At 35.8% G+C, this 21,949-nt stretch overlaps 1 protein-coding gene across 1 annotated transcript in view; it reads left to right on the forward strand.

The window, feature by feature from the left end:
- Nucleotides 1-21,949, forward strand: part of DNTT (DNA nucleotidylexotransferase) — a 92,894-nt gene that overhangs the window by 14,286 nt on the left and 56,659 nt on the right. The window contains exons 4-7 of the mRNA XM_059821492.1: nt 6,543-6,713; nt 7,962-8,033; nt 11,478-11,601; nt 12,990-13,122. Of these exons, the coding sequence (XP_059677475.1) occupies nt 6,543-6,713; nt 7,962-8,033; nt 11,478-11,601; nt 12,990-13,122 (500 nt within the window). The remainder of the gene's footprint in view (nt 1-6,542; nt 6,714-7,961; nt 8,034-11,477; nt 11,602-12,989; nt 13,123-21,949) is intronic.

Raw genomic sequence — 21,949 nt, forward strand, 5'->3', positions numbered from 1 at the left:
GCCAGTGGCTCAAACATTCATTATTATTCCATTTTAAAACAGTCCTCAGGAGAACCTCAACTTTAATTTTATAATGAACTTGGGAGCTCTACAGGTAGAAAACCACTAACTGAATGCCTACCCTTAATAACATGTACTGTCTTACTGACATGGCTTACTTCAGTAAAAATTCTCCAGAGAGTACATCAAAATTGCAAATTTTGTAAATATATGTGAAGTGTATACCTATCCAAAATGAACTGGTGGTTTGGTCTAAGGAGGAAATAACTCTTCTCATTTTTAAGATAAGTGGGAAGGTGCTCTCTTTTTGGCAACCCAAATTTGTATGTATGCATCAAGTCTATGCTGCTTTCTTTGGCCATGTTAATATGTGTAATACACTTTTAGTATTTTATGTTTCTTGTTACACTGTATGCTTTTATCTGCTCTAGGGCAGTGATATGTGATTGACACTCTAACTAGCATTGTTGTGCTCTGTCGGCAAATCTTTTCTCACAATTGTCTTGTTTTCTTTCACATTATGTAAAAAATACAGAAACTTCTCAAGAGCACCACTCTTTTTTTCTGTTGTAAGAAATTAACCTGTTGTTATTGGTTAATATGAGGAGCAGCTGGAGCTAACAGATACTTATTTCTAAGAACAATGTTTATTCAAGGACCCTGAGATCATGCACATTATGTCGTTACTGTTATTCTCATTCTCTCAGCTTCTTTATTTCTCCAGCTGATGTAAGATGGCATGATAAAATCTTTGGACCTGGGCAAGTATTGGGCTTTTCAGTTCAGATACCAAACATAAAATAAAAAAAATTCAGATTGAACAAAAATGGATCATTTTATTTATTTGGAAATCACTTTAGTCAACACTACAGGTTGGCTCAAATTGCTTAATTCTCCTTGAAATAAGCACCTGAAAGTATTTATTTTCTCTGTGTATACAAAGGGTATTCACATGCCCTATGTCTCTTCCCATTGACACATGAAATTAGGATTTACACTGGGGAAAGTGTGAAGAAAATTATTTGAATGAATGGTTCATTCTGATTCTCTTTGCTTTGGTCAGTTTTGAATGGACACCAAACACTGGCAACAACAATGTGATGAGAATTAGGACCCACCTTTTGGATTTACGACTTAACAAATAAGCTTTAAGTAGAAAACAGTGATTGAGAGGACAAGCAATTTAACTCAAATTGTTGTTCTGAGTATAAGTGTCCTTCAACCAGGTATCATGTAGGTGTGGGGGTTTTGTGTGGTGAGTTTTTTTTGTTTAGCACACTTTGCTATTTAACTTTGTGGCTGATTAAGTTCACCTGTACAATTGTATGTTACCGGGTATTTTTTTGTGCTGCAGTAGCATTGGCAGGATCAAGATAGAGGCCTTTTTTATAAGAGATGCTGTACCAACATATTGTAAAAGACAACTCAAGCCCTGGAGAGTTCATAGCCCTAATAGACAGCACATGAAAGCAAGGGAAACAATGGCAGGGGGGTTTGAAGCAGCTTTCCAAGGTCACACAGCAGAGCAGCCGTGGGTGTAGGAACGGGAATAAGAGAAGTGCCCTGTCCATGAAGCTGTAATGGTTTATTTACAAAACAGGTTAGATTTAAAATATTTTCTTGGTAGTATAGTATTGGTGATGTCTGTTCTCACAGAGTCTTAAACTGTGGTTATTAAAGACTATTTTGCAAGTAGCAATGGAACTGCTTTGACAGTCTTGTTGAAGCGAGCAGGATAGTATGAAGCATAGCATGGCACCATTAGCTTCCTTTGCTTTTCTGAATGTGAGTGGACTCACGTACTCTGAAATTCATGTTGAAAGTTATTGGATTAGCTGTTCGCAGGCATAAACCAGCGTAGAATTATTAATTATTATTTTTTCTGAGAATCGTTCTCATATATTAGTTGAGAATCTTGTTCTTTGTGTTGATTTCAGTGTTGTGATTTTTAGCATTTATAATATAATATTTTAGTGTGCAAGATGCTTACTGGCAACTTTGCTTTGTTAATGATATTTTAACTTATTAGGTCTTAAATGCCAGATATTAAATGAGCTTCAAAATTTCTGTCAGTACATCCGTCCTTTTCCTTATTTTTAACATAATTCAACAAAATCTTTGTGTGCTTTTGTATCTGACCCGCTGGGATCTGGAAGTCCATTCCAACCCCAAATTTTTCCATAGCCCGTCTCACTAACATACATTCCACAATTTCAGACACAGATGGAAAATTTGCAATAACTGAAGAACTGAAATGTAGCCCAGCTATCTTTCATGCTTAATGAGAACAGCCCCTGCAGAATACCCCAGAGATTATGAAAATCCCACATGTTTAATAGGAAACTAAATTTCTAAAGATTTAAACTAGTACCTTTTAAACGGGCAATCTGAGTATTGATCTGACTGATAAAAGGATGGTGAGGTGCTTAATGTAAGGAATATGAAGGTTTAGAATAAATGAGACGTCAGTTACTTCCCTTTTTATATCACCATAAGTAGATTTCACCAGAGATCTAATAGATTGCAAGCTTTTTCTTTGCTAATATAGGAGTTTCATGTGCTTTTCTCCTCTGGACTATTGTTCAATATGGACTATAATATTCAATAGACAGCAACTCCACTTGGAGATCAGTTGCTTTCTTTCTTTTTTGAAACAGAAAGATTTTATCAAAAAGAATGTCAAAGGCAGCTTTATGTAAAAAGAGAGATCTGTAATTAATTGCAGCATTTGCAAGCAATGTATTGTACAGGGAATAATGAATATTCAATACTATTTAATTGTTTATTTAAAACAGCTTAATGAGCTTCGCAAAGGCAGGAAAACACTGAAAAATGCAAATTAGAATGATAAAAATGCTTTGATTATATTTTCTCATTGACTGTCAACAGCCTCTGAGTAAAATGCTACATGTGATTGTCTTTTTCAATAATGGTGGTGTCACAGCTTTTCTGAAAACTGCCCTCCCACTTGTAGGAAGGGGGTAATACCTCTCTAAAACAGCAGCAGTACTGGTATATGCAGATACATTTATCATTATGGCTAATCACTCAGTGTAGAATACATCTATTTAAATGTGCATGTAAGAGGCCGCCTGTTGGGAGTGAGAAAAAACATCCCTAGACTTTCTGAGCTTCCTAATCAAGAAGATGACTTTGCCAGTCTCTGTCATTACTGCATACTGCTGAGCAGGTACTTATGAGAACTGTTTTCTGTCTATGTATTTGTCTATATAGACTATTCTAACAAGAAGGTAGCAACTATATGTTTCTGGTTCTGTCCCCCATTAATTCTAGTGTTAACTGGAGTAAGACGTTTCTTGCCAAATGCTGCTTTCTTAAGTATTCATCTACACAGATTGTAAAGAGAGAAAAAGAAAGCAAAAGTAATCATGATTTTATGAGTGGAAATATAAACCTCACTTAAAGCAAGAAGTAGCATCTTTTATTGCATAGTAGGAAAGAGTCTTTGAAACTGACAAAGAATAAAAAGGGTAAGAACTTGGGAGAACATCCAAAAAAAAATCCAACCCACAAAAATCCTACAGCAGAGGAAACATCTGACTCCTATTACCCCACTTGTAAAGTATATGTTCCCCATTTGCTTTGCAGTACTGTGTATGCTGTATTTGTTCTTCCATATGCAAACTGGGATGAATCCATGCTGCTTGTCACTTCAAATTGGTAGTTTCCCTTTTTTCTGCATTAGTTTTCTTTCTAATTAGGAACTATAATGTGCACCTGTCTTTAACCAAAAGGATGCAATTAAATACAACATATTCTGTCAAGGAAATAGAGATCTTAAATGTGGAAAAAAAGAAAAAACAATAGCAGTTGAATAAATCCAAGAATTAGCCACTGCAAGAACTTTAGACAGCTGTAAGGAAGCTAAGGTTTTGTGCATTATCTTTGTAATAGAATGTTTTTGGTTTTTGTTTTGTTGTTTTTTCCTCAAAGGAGCGTTCTCCCTGCTCCCTTTGATTCCTTATACCCAAGGGCTAGTTGAATGTAAATGCTGGTAGAAATTTCCAGATCAAGCATCTTGCTAAACAGCTCTCTATCTCAAGAGGCCTTTCATGAAATGTTACAAAAATGGCATTGCACAGCACTTACTAATCAGGGTAGCTGATAACTAAATATGCAGGTAAGGGGAGGATTCCTCCAGTGAGATGGACAATGGGTGACTGATTCTCAGTGAGATTAAGGAGTGAAGTTATACTGGTGATATAGAACAAAGCAAATTCTCTGTAGCAAGCCCTAATTAATTATTTTTATACACTTTAACGCGGTAGCACAGAGAAGAAAAAAAAGGGAAAGCGAAGTGGTTTTGTTCAGCTAAGGTATCCACTTCTTCTAAAGAGATCCTGTCAAACCAGTTAAGATCTTATATTTTTGATTTGTTAAAAGGAAAGTTTTGCAAATCCTAGAGTCAGTAGAGACAACATTTTTTTTGAAGATTTTTATTAAAACCTTCATTTTGCTTCAATGAGACTCTAATGTTTATAATCTGAACAACGCAACATATCAGATGGTCTATTTTTCTAGAACTGACCAAACAATGAAATATAATACATAAACAATCTACATTCATTCTGAAAGATACATGTAATTTTAAGAAGTTGTTCTATTTTAATGATCTAAATGATTGTTTCTCAAGTAAAATCTTTTTGTTGTTGTTTAAATTGGGCTGTATTCCTTCAATGCAGCTTGACGGATGCTTTTCTCAATTCCACGGATGTAATTGAGGGATGACTTCTCTGGATTTGCTGTCAGATCAGTTAGTGGGCTTGGAACTGACTCCGTTTCACCTGGAGATATTACGCATCTAGCATTTAGGATGTGCAAGGCCTCCTCGTTTTTAGTTGGCTTTATCTTCCAATATAAAGCGCATTAATGAACTTTTGCAAAGAAAGCAAAATCTAAAATGATTTTTCTTTGAACTATATAATGATACATTTAATTGCAAATGAAATGAAATCTGAGCCTAAATGTGAACAGTGATCCCATCAACACTGAGGGCAAGAAAAAGCTGTTTAATCTTACTCCTTCCTACTATCGACTGCAGTCATTGTCCTAGCAAGCCATTTGCTGTCTCTTGATATCGGTAACACAGGGTATTACTCATCCTTTTTCCAAAACATTTCTGAACAGGCACTTGGACTACAGCTCTGTGAAGTGATAATTGCAGGCAGATGCAAACTGACAGCCACTTCTTTGTTATTTTGTAATGCCTTGTGGGTCAAAGAAGAAACAGGAGTAAGTTGGAAAACAGGAAGGATATGCAGCAACTGATACAGTGGAACATATGGCCCTTAGAAGGCTGGGATTTGTTAGCTGCTCTTGAGAGACTGGCTGAAGATTAAGAAATGGGATCTCCGGCCGGAGTGCAGGACACAGTGCAGTGCGGGAGCTTTGCGAGGCTGGCTTGTTTATGGTCTGTATCTAGCCTGCCCTCTGCCTTTTGAATGGTGCACAAAAGCACCCCAAACAGCCAGGTGTGGGATGCATTTTAGATAAATATTTTGAACAGTGAAAGTCTCTTCTGGAAATGATACGCTCTTAAAAGTCTCTGAAGAAACCACTTAATTTTGCAGTCTTGAAAATTTTTGAGGTTTTATGCAAGACTTCATTAAGAACTCAGATTTCCAGCTGCTAATCAGCTGCAAGCCTTCATAAGTTCTTTTCTTAGGTTATTCACAAACTTTTTTGCAGCATTTGTTCCCTCCCAAAACGTCGTATTCTACAGTGGGAAACCAAAAAAACTGCCTTTCTTCTCCACCACTGTGTGATCTGTTCCCTGCATTTCATTTTTAAAAATTGCTGCTATTAAGATAGATAGTTATGTGTATTTATTCTGGGACTGAGGAAGACTCCAAAGCTGCATAAATGACATAGGGGTAGGTGGGGGGGGGGGGGGGGGGGCGCGCAAGGGAGGGAATTGTACTGGCAATCTCAAGGTAGTTTTGAGTGCAACGTCGAATAAACCAAGTCATGGACAGCTGAAGAACCATAAAGAAAATGTGTTTCTATTTGCATAGGTCATACATCTGAAAAATGAGGAAAAAGAGAGTTTGTTCCCTGAATTATGAAACAGAAGCATGGCTCCAAGTTCAAAAAGAAGAAGGTGGTTTCCAGTATTGCCACAGACTCCTATTTGGTTGTGTCTGAAAATGAAGATGTCACATACTGACCTATGGATTACTTACGTTTGGGCACAATTCTAAAAATTATGGCTCTATTTCACATTGATTTATTAGATCTGCACAGAATATAGAAAGTTTGTCTTACAAAAGATTTTAAAGTTTGTCTTTGTCACAGATCAGAATCTTTTCCCACATTTGCTTCTAAAGTACAATTTTTATGATACCTGGAAAATTTCAAGTGGTTAGAAAATTATGCTGAATTTTTTTTTTATGAACTCTATCTTTTCACCCTAGTATAAAGAAATCGTTCTTGAATTAGCATACAAAGTAACCCCTCTAAGGAGTACACTTGAATAGTTTAAGCTTTTATTAACCTTTTTTCTGCACCTCTCCCCTCCCCAGGATGCCTTTGAGATAATGGCTGAAAATTATGAGTTCAAAGAAAATGAAATATTCTGCCTGGAATTTCTGAGAGCAGCTTCTGTGCTGAAATTTCTTCCATTTCCAGTAACCAGAATGAAAGATATACAGGGGTTGCCCTGCATGGGAGACAGAGTCAGAGATGTCATTGAGGTAACATACCTCTGAATTACCTGCCAATTGATTCTTTTACAGATCTACTTTTAGAGGTCACAGAGTGCAGCACTGATATCTGTGTGTATTTACACAACCTTCTGTATTTCCTGTAATAACATTATATTATCCTTGTTACTAAGAATGCAATGATTTCTGGAAACCTTTTGTAGTAACATGAGGTTCTGTCATGGAACCCCCACCCTTAGGAATAAAGGTAACTAGTGAATAAATACAAGTTAACAAATCATGCAATATCATCTTTGTATGTAATTTTTAAAGGCTCACTCTGATTTGGATAGAACAGGTTAACTGTTAATAGTTTTGTTCTTGTGACTCCTGCCCTTGGCAACATCACTTTGCTCACCTGAATGCTTTATTAGAAATACTATTTTTGCAAAACCAGTAAATATTTTAGTACTTTAATGTTAAATCCTACCTTGCTATGAGTTATAGCAGAGCCTTTTATCTAGGTGATGGATGAACTTTACATTCTTACTGGAGCTTTGAGTATTCCCTGCATTTTTCTTTAATTCTTAGCCTTTTCAGGACTCCACGTATCTCAGGTGCTGTTATTCCAACAGACAGCTGATCAGGGGGTCTCAGCTGTCTGGAGAGATCATTGCTGAGTGTTGTGATTCACTCTGGCTCCTCGTTTGCCTCACTCCACCAGTTAAGAATGTAGCCTCTGAAGTGCTCTTTGTACCTACTACCTGGGGACTGGGCATTCAATTATGATCCCACAGAAAATGGGGTGATTTGTTGGGGTTTTATTGGTCAGGGTTTTTTTTGTTTGTTTTTTATCAGAAAGACTGAAAGAACTGTACACTCAAGAAAAAAAAAAAAATCTGTTCTTACAATGCTCTTAGTTTTAAGAGAAGTGAACGCAACCAAATAATGAAATCTAATTTTCAGGACAACTCATTGATAGCTTATGATAAATAACTGCTTTCTGGCTGTGAATTTATGAGTAAATAAGTACTGTGAAATATATTCCATGGTCCCAGCTTCTACTTTATCCTTGAGTAAATATATGAGTAAATAAGTACTGTGAAATTTATTCTGTGGTTCCAGTTTCTCCTTCATCCTTCAATAATTTTCTGTCTCAAAAAGGATTGCAGAATTTGATCCTAATGGAATAGAACAATATGCTTGCTAAGGATGCTCTTCATGTTTCTTTTAGATTATTTTACTACATTTTATCGTAAACTTGATTTTTTTTTTAAAGTGATGTTTTTCTTTGTTTAGGAGATTATTGAAGAAGGAGAGAGTTCTAGAGCTGAAGAAGTGTTAAATGATGAACGATACAAATCATTTAAGGTAAATCTTCTGAGGTTTGTTGCTGTTGTTTAAAATTTCCCTCCCTTTAGTAGAGCTTAGGCATAACCATCGATTTTATTATAAAGGAACATCCAATATCAAGTATAAAGAAAGAAAGGTCTTGAATAAAGAGAAAGGGTGAGAAAGAAACTGTGGTAGAGTAAGGAATAATGGTGAAATTGGCTACCTTTCTAATTAACGTGATGTATACACTGTTGCTCTGAAGCTTGAACTAAACAATCTGTTTTTCCTGAAAACTAATGTAATGCATTCTCTTTGCTGTAAGTTTAATCCAATGTTTGGTTTATTTTTTCCTCAGTTGATTATCATTGTAATACTACACCATGTTATTCTGGCATTAAGAAAATACCAGGTCAAGAAGATGACTCAGATCTATTTTAATTCTTTTTTGTGTGAGGCAGAAGGAAGATAGGAGATATTTCTCCTATCTGAAGATATTTCTTTGTAGGCAGATTGTAGGTTCAGAGTCAGGTCACACTTCATAGTTACAGGGAATCTAAAACACATAAATACTGCAGTTCCCATTTCTTAAATATTCAGTGAATTCTCCACTGGAAAAATATTTTTTTTCCAATTTTATCTGCAGTTTTAATCTCTAAAAGTATCCTGTTTGTGTCTTCAGAAAAATTTAAATCGAAGAGTAAAAGGAATTGGACTGTTTAATTCTCCCCTGCATTACTCACTTTTATTTCAGCTATTGAAAGGCTCTTCCATTCTTTCTGACCCATAATACAAGTACAAAAGGTTGTACAGTGATAGTTGATACCATATATAGTAATACTCAGAGAAGAGGAGACGATTCACGTGTATAGCAGGATTCAGGAACCAGTCTTGCCTATTAATGGTAATAAAGATTGAGGATCAGCCATTAAATCTTATGTTTCAAGGTTTAAGTAAATTTCTCAGAGATTAGAATAAAACCTATCAGGGGACAGATTATCTCAAATATTCTTTATGCCTTGTTTCACATGCCAAATTACAACAAACTTATGTGGTTCTCTTGTTAGTTGAGCACAGTCTCAATGTTTTGGCTAAATTGACTGTAGTCAGTTTTTCCCAACATTTTTTTATGTCTTTCTAAGAAAGCCAAGAAGAATCCTATAATATTAGTGAATTCCTAAATATTACTGTTTAGTATGGTTCTGGCAACTGCTGCAAATCACTCATCATGACTTAAAAGATCACCACTGGTCCCAGGACCACAATTATCAAATGACTGAAATAAATTATACAGTCTATGTTTTAGATGTAGGGTTCATGAATGACACGGTCAGTTTGGTTCCTTATGGAAGTGGATGTTGCAGAGAACAAGTTCATATAATTCACTTTCACCAGCTGAAAAAGAGCAATGCTCGCATACACAATTGAAGAAATGGGCTACCTGCTACTCACACTAGACTCTTGGCAGTGTCTTTAAATTGACATCTATAAATATATTGAATAATAATGGATCTTAGTATGGAAAAAAAAAATGTGTTTTTTTTTCCTAAAAATTTGGACAGTGGCATAGAATCCATTTGCTTTGTTCTCTATCCCAATATTAATTAATTCTCTTGGAATCATTCTAAACCCAGTAATAGACCCTTTTGAAAATCTTTTAGCACTAGCAAAAACATTAAAAGATAACAATCTAAGTATTTAAAAAATCATATTCTTTCATAAACACCCATGATTCAGACAAAGAATAGGTAATTTCATCCATTATATATAAAATGTAGGGTAATTCCTATTTAAATATTATCCAAGGTTTTCATTCTTCTCTTTTCTTTATCTTAATTATTTCCAAGGAATTAATCTCATTAGAAAAACACAAAGTAAAGGTAGCATGGTTGGAATTCAGAGGTTGTCTATTCAATGGAAAACAGCAGTTATTCGTGTCTTACACAGCTACTCATTGAATTCTATAAAAGTACAAAGAAACTATTGAGCGCTTCAGTATTGACAAACTGAACATAAAGAACGTGCTTTTGGGCAGGCATGAAAGTTTTCCCTCTTGCTTTCATATCACTGTTCATCTGAGATTTTGATCCACTGAATAATGCTTACAACTGTGACTTCTTTACTTCTTTGCTTTACATCCTTTCTTGGGGAATAAGTTAGTACACAAAATTACTTTGAAATTAATGGAATATAACCATACTAAAACTTCAGAGACTGGTAGATATGGGCTTTTGCTTTTTTTCCAGTGGGCAAAATAGTGAATCCTAGAATCATTTAGGTTGGAAAAGACCTTTAAGATCATCAGGTCCAACTGTTAACCTAACACTGCTAAGTTCACCACTAAACCATGTCCCTAAGCACCTCATCCACACATCTTTTAAACACCTCCAGGGATGGTGACTCAGCCACCTCCCTGGGCAGCCTGTTCCAGTGTCTGACAACCCTTTCAGTGAAGAAGTTTTTCCTAATATCCAATCTAAACCTCCCCTGGCGCAACTTGAGGCCATTTCTTCTTGTCCTATCACTTGTCACTTGGGAGACGAGACCAGCACCCACCTCTCTACAACCTCCTTTCAGGCAGTTGTAGAGAGCAATAAGGTCTTCCCTGAGCCTCCTCTTCTCCAGACTAAACAACCCCAGCTCTCTCAACCGTTCCTTGTAAGACTTGTGCTCCAATCTGTACTCCAAACAAGACGTATAGGAATTTAGCTTGGCCCACCTGAGGACTGAAGAATTGTATAACTGTTTACAATATGCAAGCAAACAAAAAATACTGTTTGTACTTGAATTTGAATCCCATTTTGGAAAACAGTATTTGGCATGACCTCCAAACACACGTGTTTTATAGAATGCAGTATAAGAATAGATTAGTTGTCTTCATGTACTTACCATCTGTTTCCGTGCACCATTGAGACATATTGCCCTTGATGCAGAATTTCAAGAGCTGCAGGATTCCCACTGGCCCCATCTCTCAGGAGTGCTGCAACATCAACGTCATGTGTACAACTAAGAACTAGTAGTTAATGCATATAATACAAAATCATAATGTCAGTCAAATTAGGAAGATAGTCTTAAGGTGTCTCTTATTCTATGAAGTTAGTGTGAGGGAATCCAGCTACTTAACATTATTGTTTGCATTTCTTATTTGTGCAGTAAAAATAGACTGCTATCTTTATTTCAAACCTTAGTTGAAAGTGTACATTTAGCTAAATCACATAAAGTTGCTGGGGATACTACTGTATTGTTGTTTAGATTTCACTTAATGAGAACTGTCCTTGTATAAAAACAGTTGTCTGTTCAACGTAACTATGCAAAGAATGGAAGCTAAATCTGTATGTTTGTATTACACTATTATTTATCTTCAATGTGGGATCAGTTCTGCCCAGTATTTTCCCTGTTAAATCTTGTTGTTACCTACTTATTGTTAATTTACTGCTCCTTTAGAAAAGAACACTGAAATGTGTGTTCCTCTACTGACCTTAGCAATTCACTTCAGTCTTTGGAGTGGGAGTGAAGACATCTGAGAAATGGTACAGAATAGGTTTACGAACTCTGGAAGAGGTAAAAGCTGACAAGACCCTGAAGCTGTCAAAAATGCAGCGAGCAGGTAAGGTGTAAGTTTTATAAAACCTCGTATCTCGGAGCTCTAAGAACTTGATAACAGAATCGGAGGAGGAGGCAAATTTCACTTATACATCCCTCTTCTGGTGGGATACATCACTCTTCTTGTGAATATTAAATTATTAGGTTAAAAATAATACTTGGAGTAACAGGGTTCCTAATTAAAAATGGTGTCATTAAAAAAATATGAATGTGCATTTTCTTATCGCTTACACAGATACCCAATGAAATCTGCTCTTACACACAAAACTATTAACGGGTCATTATTGCACAGGTTGTGGAAAAAATTACGAAGTTAGGAATGTCCAGAACTACTTTTCAGAGGACACCTGTCTCCCTCAAGGCAGCCCTACTTTAGTGATAAATCAATATTTGTAATAAAATACTTGTAAAATTACCTCCATAATCTTAGCAAGTCCTAACTTTAAAGTGATAAATATGGTCACATGAATTATGTTGCTTCCCCATAGATCTTTTTTTTGTGTGTGTGTGCACCATTTGCCTAAATCAAGGGACCCATTTAAGCAAAAGGACTCGGTTGCATTAAGAAAAGGAGATTATATAACATGACATTAAAATAATGTAACTTTATTTTTGCATTAAATCCATGTGTTTTACATCACCTCAGAATCCTTTGGATCAGCTTGCCCACATTCATGTTCTTTTGTCCTTTTTTTCTTTTACATATCATATCCAAATATGAAGCAAGCTGCAGGACTAGGCTCTTTTGATACAAGCTCTGTGATCAGATATAAAGATAGCTGGGATATTTTACATACCTCTGAGCCCTGTACTTGGGTAGAACCCCATCATTTCAAGAAGAGCTCCTTTTAAAGCAGTATGTCCAGAAATGCCATTGATGGGAGCTGATAGGGAAGTCAGGATAATTTATAAATATTCAGGTTCTCAGCAAGTGGAGCAATTATCCTGACCGCTATGTTGCTATAAATTGTAACTGCTGTTACAGTTGTAACTGCAGTTAAAATTTATAACAAATTATAATGACAAAGAAATATATAAACTATAAGGACAAAGATGAGGTAAGGAAGAGGCTGTCTCTCGCCTGCGATCCCCCACACCTGAGGCAAGAGTCTGACTCCAGGAATGGTGGGGAGGAAGGAAAAGACTCCTGAAGAGGCTGGATCAAAATGTATTTCTTCCCACAACATGTCCTGAAACAAACCTATAGGCTCAGGTTCAGGATTGAGCATTTCTTAATTTTTGCCATCAGATAGGGTTCCTTTGCCCATGGTACGAGTTGTGTGGCTGAAGTTCCTGGTGAGGGGTGGCTATTTCACACTGCACTTACATATCGCTATGTAGATTTTGATAATTCCAAAGAGTGATCAGCACTTTTTTGCCTTTGATTTCCAGGGTTTCTCTACTATGAGGACCTTGTTAGCTGTGTATCTAAGGCAGAAGCGGATGCAGTAAGCTTGATTGTCAAGAATACTGTGTGTACGTTTCTACCAGATGCTTTAGTTACCATAACTGGTGGTTTCAGGAGGTGAGTGAGATCAAATGAAGTCACTTGGCTGTTTTATTCAGGTACACACAAAATGATGTTTGTGTCTTGGAAAAATCAAAGAAACTTAGTGGGAGAGTATCAGAGTGTTTTCAATGTTTGTTTGTGTGGGGGTTTTTTTTGTTTGTTTGGTTTTTTTTGTTTGGTGTTTTGTTTTTTTTTTGTAAATGGGAGAGCAATTCTGACATTCCCAAGTTCCTGTGTTTTATTACGATAAATGGTTGGTTTGTCAGAACAAAATCTATCTAAGAATAGCTTGTTGGAAAAAGGATGTTTAGATCACATACTGTACTTGAGCATATTTTTTTTTTTTTCTCATTTAGTGGATCTGAATTCCCAAAGCTGAGACTATTGTAAGGCCTTGCTTGAAAAACAGATACAACAGCTTTAAGGCAATATTGGTGTTTGTTTTTTTTTTTTTTAGAGAACATAGTTACATGAGTACGTTGCAGTACACGCTGACTAAACTGAATATACAGCACTGACTAAACCAAATATAGACTAATTTCTGTATAGATTGTGAGATCTCAGAATTTCTTTCATGGGTGATTATTTTTCCTAAAGCTTTTGGTCTTGCTCTGTAAAACCAAACCTGAAACTATTGCTCAGGACATATACAATTAATTCCTTCAGCACTTACTTGAAAGCTTTCGTAAAGCCATACAGCAAAGTATTGGGACCAGGAATAGTCTTCAGGAGTATTGGGTTCCTTGCACTGTGCTCAGTGTGCTGTTATGTCACTACTTATAGTACATGTCATGCTCATAAAAGAGAAAACCTTAGTCTGCATCTTAAGTCTCCTGCTGCTTAATATGTTACTTTGTGAAACTTTGACTATATTTTTAATATAAAAATATTTTTCAAAAATACTTAAAATATTATCTTAGAACTCAAAATACACAGTTCTGTCACTCTCTTATTCAACTAAAAGCGGTACAAAAGCAAAAGACAGAAAAATGTTAATAATTGACATATCACTTGTGTGATTTATGATTGTAAGCCTAGATAGGCTTGCATAGACTTGCTCCAGTGCAAAATTAAGACCTTAAATGTTTTGTAATTGCTATATACATGCACTGTAATTGTGATGAATGTATTTTATCACTTTTGTGCCACCTTATGATATTTATAATTATTCCTTGTATGGCCCATATTTATTGTAAGAATGTTTGCAGCAACCAGCTACATAATTTCTATAAAACAGTGTGGTCAATAGGAAGCATTAGGCTCAAGTATGAACCCTGACCAGAGGTATAAGAATGAGATGAAATTTTACATTCGAAACCTCAAGTGGCATCATTCTGGGAGTCCTTCTTTAAGAGGCACTCTGTTCACACTGATGCAAATCAGTCAGGGATCCTGTGTTAGTAACTTGAATATAACTCATTAGCACATGTCTAGATAGTCAAAGAGTTGCAGAGACAGAACTGTTATCGCACTGAAAATTCCCGGTTTTTATTGATATGTATTTTTGAGCTTTGTTGGCACAACAGTTGTTCGCAAAGTTTGAATCTCACACATCAAATTTAAGTCCATTGTTTTACTCATTATTTCAGGGGGATGTCATAGTTAGCCATTCTCTTTTTTTATTAAGAACAAGCTTTTGTATCTCTAAATGGGTGTGTCAAAACAGAAGAGAAATTATTTCAGTATCAAATGATGCCTTACAGAGAATATTGTAAAAATCTAAGTTTCAAAATGTCAGTCGTAAATGGTATTTTACCGGCCCATGGAAAATAAATGCTGCAGTGTAGGATTTGTAGAAAACTTGTTTAAATGGATTCTAGTACCTTTATTAGGCACCTATATTTTAGTTACTGAAGTGCAATAGAGTTGACTACCTCTGTTCTTTTTTGCCTGTCTCATACAGTGGTAATATTCATCAGCATGTAGTATGTGTAAGCTCACTAGCTCACAGTTTTCAATTAACAAATTATTATTTGTTTCTTTCATCATTACGTAAATAATTTAATAAAAGAAGTAGGCAAATTTATTAATCGAACAACTTGACTTGATTCCCCCATACTACACCTTGTATGCTGCTAACATAAGAGAAAAAATAGTTCACGATTTCTCTGAAGAATATATTAATTCCCCAGGACCCAGATTTGTCTTGTTTTGTATATTTGTTTCATAACTTGGAAAAAATAAGCAGTTGATTGTGTTCCTCCAGATTTGACTGGAGAGTTGAAAGTCAGGCATCTCATAAACCTTACTTACTATGCAGGAGAACTGAATGAATTACAAGGAACAGAACTTCCATTAATGATCTGCAGTCCTTGAGATTCAGTGGGGTAGAGATGAATTACAGGAAAGTTGCATGCTTTTTCCCAAACTTACCAAACAAATCCGTGGCTAGATATATTTAATGAGTTACTAGACTTTTTCCATTAGATTCCTCGAATTTCATGAAATCAGATGTTGCAGTATTTCTTTTAATCAAAATTAGGAAGCATAGTATAAAATTCAAGTAAATAATAGCTTTTTTTGAAACCCCAGCAAACTTGTTCATGGACTTTTCTCCGGTCCTTCAGTCTTCTGTATTGCTTCTTGTACTAGTCTTAACGCTAGTTGGTGTTTATAGCAGCCATAATCATGGATGGTGGTAGATGAACCATGTTTCAGGTGAAAATGAAGGAACAGTTCAAAGGATTAAGAGCAAACATGAGAGAAGCCACTATCTAAAGTACAAAAGCATCAGGACATTAGTCCCTCAGTAGTTAAATTGCAGGCACAAGTGCAGGTATGTTAGAGAGCAACAGGAAAACCAAGAGAAGGATGGACAATGGACAGTGAATATAATGGAGTCTTGAAGAGAAGAGACAAGGATATTTTGAGCAGGGGTTTAGCTGATAGTCTGGAGACTGCGTTAGAACACTGATCACTGTGTCGAGGAAGCAGGATTGCAGGATTAAGCCAGTAGTTATCCATTTGCAGATTATGTAGTACTGGAGGCTACTGTTTGTATATTTCTAATTCAGAATGGTGGAAGATTCAGGGGGAAAAAAAGGCCACAGACAGGAAGTTTAATCAAAATACCAGACCTACATGTTATTAGAGTAAGGCATGAAAATTGAAAAAGCTGATGCAATTTTATTGAGAACATACCAACACCTGTTTCTCTGACCAGTTGCATACAATTTATTTCCTCTTTTGCTCTAACATTTTGTAGTTTCAGTTTAGCCCCCAAATTCTCTCTTTTACCTCCTCTCAAGGGTCATATCACTGAAGCAGACTTCAGTGTCTACTACTTCCTCGATGCCTTTTCTTTCTGATTTTTTCATCTTTTTGCCTGTCTTCACAAAACAATAGCTCATAAAACATCTTTAATCAGAGGTGCTTTCCTTGTGTTTTTGGTTGGAAGTGGCAATAATACTATGTTTGGTTGAAAAGCAACTATCTTTTCAGCTGTCTGAATCCATAAAGGAATATAAAGACTTAAAAGTAACTGAAATAAAGGGTCGGGATGGCAACCCTTCAGTATCTCCCTAATCTGAAATCATTCAGGAGCAGAAATGAATAAATTACTGAAGTCTGGATAAGTTTATCCTTTCTTACTCCCCTACAGAAACACTTAGGTAACAGCCTGTAAATCATATTACTTGATTTTCAGTTGGTATAGTTTCGTATGAGAGGTTGGGAGATTTTTTCTTTTTTTTTTTTTTTTAAATCTTTTTGTGACACATAGCTGGGTCATTTTGAAACAGAAATTACAACACTGAAATGCATGGAAATACAGAACTAGAACAATTGTAGTTATGAAATAAATAAATCACACCCACATGGTGTGGAATGTATTTCATTGTCTATCTGGTGAGGCCTATTAGCTCGACTATAGAGAAGTAAGTATTGAAGATGCTGATAATGCAATATAAAGCATACCATGGACAATGTTATCAGAAAGACTGAATTTATTGTGCAGTCTGTTTGAATTGGGAATTGGCCTGGCATTATTTTCAGTGCTCAGCCTCTCTTATTTTGAATTGCTGAGATTTAAGACTGTTTTCTTCTTAAAGTTAATGACACAAATTCTGGGAGGGAATAGCACCTCATATCATCAGTTACAAAAGCCACTGACGGTGAAGTTTCCCTTCTAACACTGAGTTAAAGAGAGGCCCTGAGGTGGGGAGAAACAAAACTTTATTTTAGCGTGCGACCTCCCTGATTAGTTGGGAAAAACACACTATATCCAAGGCAGGAGTGTAGTTTAGGCTAATGCATGTTATCACTTTTAAATGAGAATCAAACAGAGGACCTGAGAACTTTTTCCTGGTTATTAAAAATGTAATTTTATTCTATGAAGAGATTTAAGGGTTTTTCCGTAGTAATAGCATTATCTCATCTTGTATATATTACTGTGTGTTACAGAAAATTTGATACCTATTAGCAATGTGTTAATGCTATCATTAATAATATAAGCATTGTTGCAGGGTTGTTAGTGATGACAAGTAGACAGAGAACTTCACACTAGGTTTCATGGCAGTGAAACTGGAGTAGTTTTCCTCCTTTCTCCCGTAGCTCCATGTTAGGACATGGCTTCACAGTGACTTCAAGAAAAGGTTGTCATGGGCTGAATCATTATCACCATATTCTGCAAGATCCTGGGGTTTTGCTAATTTGATTTAGCTACTGGTATTTGGTTTTGCCACAAGAGGTGATCTAGATTGAGGGCTTCGTAAGAGCAAAAATGCTTGGAAGAAGCATTGTATAGAATATGTAGTCTATAGCTTCAATTTCTACACTGGTTATTCATGTCTCAATACACACACCCACAAAAAACAAATTTGACTGGAGAAGTTCAGAAAAGGATCTGGAATAAGAATTAAATATAATAACAAGAATAAATCATCATGTTCATTAACTGCATTTCCAGTATGGCTTTCTGTTAGCCTGTCTGTGTGCTTTGTCCATATATTTCACAAATTATTTAAAAATAAGGTTTCTGTTTTCCTGTGTTCCATGTAGCACACTCAAAAAGTTGTGGTTAGCTCTGCAGCAGCAGGATTGTATTGCTATGATATGAGCACATAGTGCCTATTGATGATATAGTAACTTATTTTTTAGAAATTACTTAGGCATCCTACTAGTATTATGATTTCAGTTCTGACTTTCTCAAATGAGATTTACTTAGACACACTTTTGTTAGCTTCTCCTGTCTTTGCCTTAAGATAGAGTGAAGTAGACTAAGGAGACACTTAGTTTTAGATGAGTTTTCATATACAGTTCTTAAGAAGGTGTCCAAGTGTCTTGGGCAATGTATCAAGCAGAAGAACTAGTGCCTATTGTGTATTATTTCTCTTGGTGGGAAGCTAATTCCTCCATCTTGCATCAGTCTTCAGGGAAGTTTTGTCTCAGACTCTCTTATTATTGAATTCTGCTCTAACGTGAGCCTAATTGTAGCTCACTATCGCCTTGTCTGAATTTTATATTACCTTTTAGAAATTGGGATTTGAGGCCCTGTAACATTTGATGATAAGGATTGCTAATAGAAAAGCAGTGAAGAGAGCAAAGGACAGGGTCAGTGTGTTTGTCAGGCAGCACCACCATGCTTTTGTATATTACGAAGGAATGCATAAAGGAATGACATGGTACAGGACTCTGGTCTTTCCTGTTGTGTATCAAGAGAATCACTTAAAGATATCTCTCCTTTCCATCTCGGAAATAAAGTAAAATGAGATAGCTGGGACAAAGACACACTTCCAGAGATTATTTTACAGGCTCACACACTGATGAATAACTAATGTTATTGTGGCACCTTCATTTCAGAAATGAGACTTTGATAAGGCATCTGGTATCACAATTATCTAACTGTATTGCCATGTGCGTGTAAATGAGAGAATGTGAGACCCTGTGTATGAAGAATATTACACTTGCCAAGCTCTTGGTATATACTCAAGACTTGGTGGTTTATTTGACTGAGCTAGTCATGTGGCCTCTGCGTGAATTCCTTGTTAAGTCCTGATAAAAAGCCCTATTTGACCTTTTCATACTGCATACGCCTAATAAAAGTATTCTTTAGCAAGCTGTAGAGGTTCTACAACAAGGCTGGAATACCTGATGTGACTCCAAATTTTTCTTAGGTTCTGAGAAATAAACGTATTTGAAGTCTTGTTGCGCAAGTTGTTTTCTTTCTGCTCAGATCCAGGATTAAAATGGTGCCAAACTTCAAATGAATTTAATTAATTTGGCAAAAGTTGCTTTCATTATTAGACAAACTCGTAAGCAGAGTTTCCTTATTCTACTCACCCCTTGTCATTATAGTGTACTTTTGCCTTTACACTATTCTTAGATAGTTATTCCTATGCTTTTTTTACTCCAAAACACAAACTATAATAAGGGAAGATATAAGCTGTACCCAGCTGCTCAAGTCCAAATACTGTAATTTCTGCTTTCTTCCACTGCTGTTATAAGAAGTAAAATTTTTATCTGCTGTTATTTCATTTTGCCAGGGAGAAATCTGCTATAAAGGAGCTGTGAGGCAAGCTGCTCACTGAACATTTGAGCTGATACAGTAGTTTGCACACACTCTAATCTAAGTGGATCCTAGAAGAATCTAGCAATTCTTCCAGCAACAGACTGAAGAGACTGTTTTGATATCATTCATGAGCACAGTTTTGCCTCTGATAAACTGTAGTCCACTTTGGATGAGGCTTTTAACCCAGAGAGGTTCTAATCTGATCTAGTTGGTCTTAAGGCTTGGTAAAACAGCTTCACATTACTGAACTCCTTAAGTTTAAAAGTGTTTGACCTTGAAGTGTTGGGATGCTCTTAATAAAAATATTCTGTGCCAGGAGTTAGAGGCACTACAACTGGGGAAGAAGAGAGATCATCACTAGTTTCTGCTTCTAATTTTCTCTAACCCATTAAAAAATAAGTTGACCAAGGAGACAACATTTTTTATCCAAATTAATGGCTAGCCAAGTCAATTTAGAAGAAAATCTATTGGAGTAATATTCAGACACTTCCTTTTGTCATTAGAGCTTTGATTATTTTTCCACTCGTTTCATCTATTATTAGCCATGATGAATCATGAAGTAGAAGCTGATGAATAAGGTATCTGGGAATCACGGACAAGAACAAGTTTGTAAGAATCCACAAGACAGTTGAGTACTCAGCATAGCATATTCTTTCAAAACCTTTCAAAAACTGTCTCAATGATCTAAGATTTTTGACATGCTCTACTCAAACTTTACCACTTTCACAGGTTTATCAGCTCATAAGAAGGATGCTATTCAGATATATACCCCTCTTCTCTCTAAAGCTACTTCAAGTGCTGCGTCCAGAGTAGAGGTGGTAATGCCACTGATTTCAGTGAACCCAGAGGCTTTGCACTGTATATGTAGAGCCAGAAACTCCCTGGATTAGCCTTACAGTTTCCATGATAATCTACACCTCCTGGAATGCGTTTGTAACAACCTTAGCAGTGTTTAGCATTTCTGTTTCCTATCGTCACTGATGATGACTACTGGTAAGTAAGCCAGAGCAATGCAAACAATATGCATACAGCAAGATATGGAACCTCAGATTATATTATTTTAGGGATATTACATCAAACCCTTCTGTATTAGCATTTAAATTTTTTTTTTAAACTGAATTAGAAAAAATAAGATGAAAGCCAAAACTAGGGGTAATGTATTTCCTTGTCAGGCAGTCAAACTGAAATTTTACTGACATACTGACAGGTGATCAGATTCATTACCATTTTAATTCTAGACAAAGTTTCTATATGAAACTGGCTAAAAGCTTTAAAATTACTACATTGATGACTGCTTTGTGCTATTTACAGTATTTGTTGTTACACAGTCTAAGGAATATTGGCAGTAGCATTTTCAAATTGCAAAGGCAAACTTTTAGAGGTAAAGCAACACATCACAAGTACACTACTAGGAGTAAGATAAGGTTCATATAAAAGTAGTGTTTTGAATATCAGATTTGGATGTCAAATGAACAATCTTAAAATGAAAACCAAAGTGTGCAATTAGTAGAAAAATGCAAGAATTTGTAGTGAAGATGCAACTATTTTGAGTGCAATAACAAGACTAAAATTTACAGGACTTTAACTGGTTTTGACTACAAATTGTAAATACATTGCCTTTTCCTGTAAGTTATTCTAAAATAGCATATGAAAGTTTTCAGTTGAGCTTAGGCTGATAACTACATAGATCAATTTGGCCATTATCAGAGGCAGAAAGACCCTCTTACAGAGGATCCTGCTGATAGATGTGATAAGATGCAAAACTTTAAAAGCAGCAACAATAAAATACAAGTGAGTTGGAGAGAAACTTGCTGTGAGGTTTTTATGTAAGTATACGTGTGTGTCTGTGTACAGTAACAATACGCATATATACAAAGACTCTCAATATATATGAAGAAAGAACAGAATGACAGCTTATCATGGTATTCAAATAATTTTTCTCCTTTTGCTTTTTTTCTGATTTGCCCTTTAAGGTCACTTCCAATCATTTTTGGTACATAAGGGTCAGCCATTTGACAATTCCGGGTTTCTGAATTATATGGAAATATTTTTAGAATGCTTGCCGCTGCATAAAACCAAAATGTTAATGGCTTCACTAAGTCAAATTAAATTTTAATGGCCATGGTTTAATTTTTCTTCTAGCCTGTTCACATCCCTTAAGTAGCATTAAATGTGATTCAGTTGTCTTCTAATATCACAGCTGACCTGAAGAGCCTTTTCAATTAGCCTTTTAGATGAAGCAGATCTGATACATTTTAAATAAATAAAGATCTCTTTTTATTGGTTAAATGCTGATATTCACAGCTCATTTAATCTATTTATTGAGATGCAATG

Source organism: Gavia stellata, chromosome 9, assembly GCF_030936135.1.
Source record: "Gavia stellata isolate bGavSte3 chromosome 9, bGavSte3.hap2, whole genome shotgun sequence".
Lineage (NCBI taxonomy): Eukaryota > Metazoa > Chordata > Aves > Gaviiformes > Gaviidae > Gavia > Gavia stellata.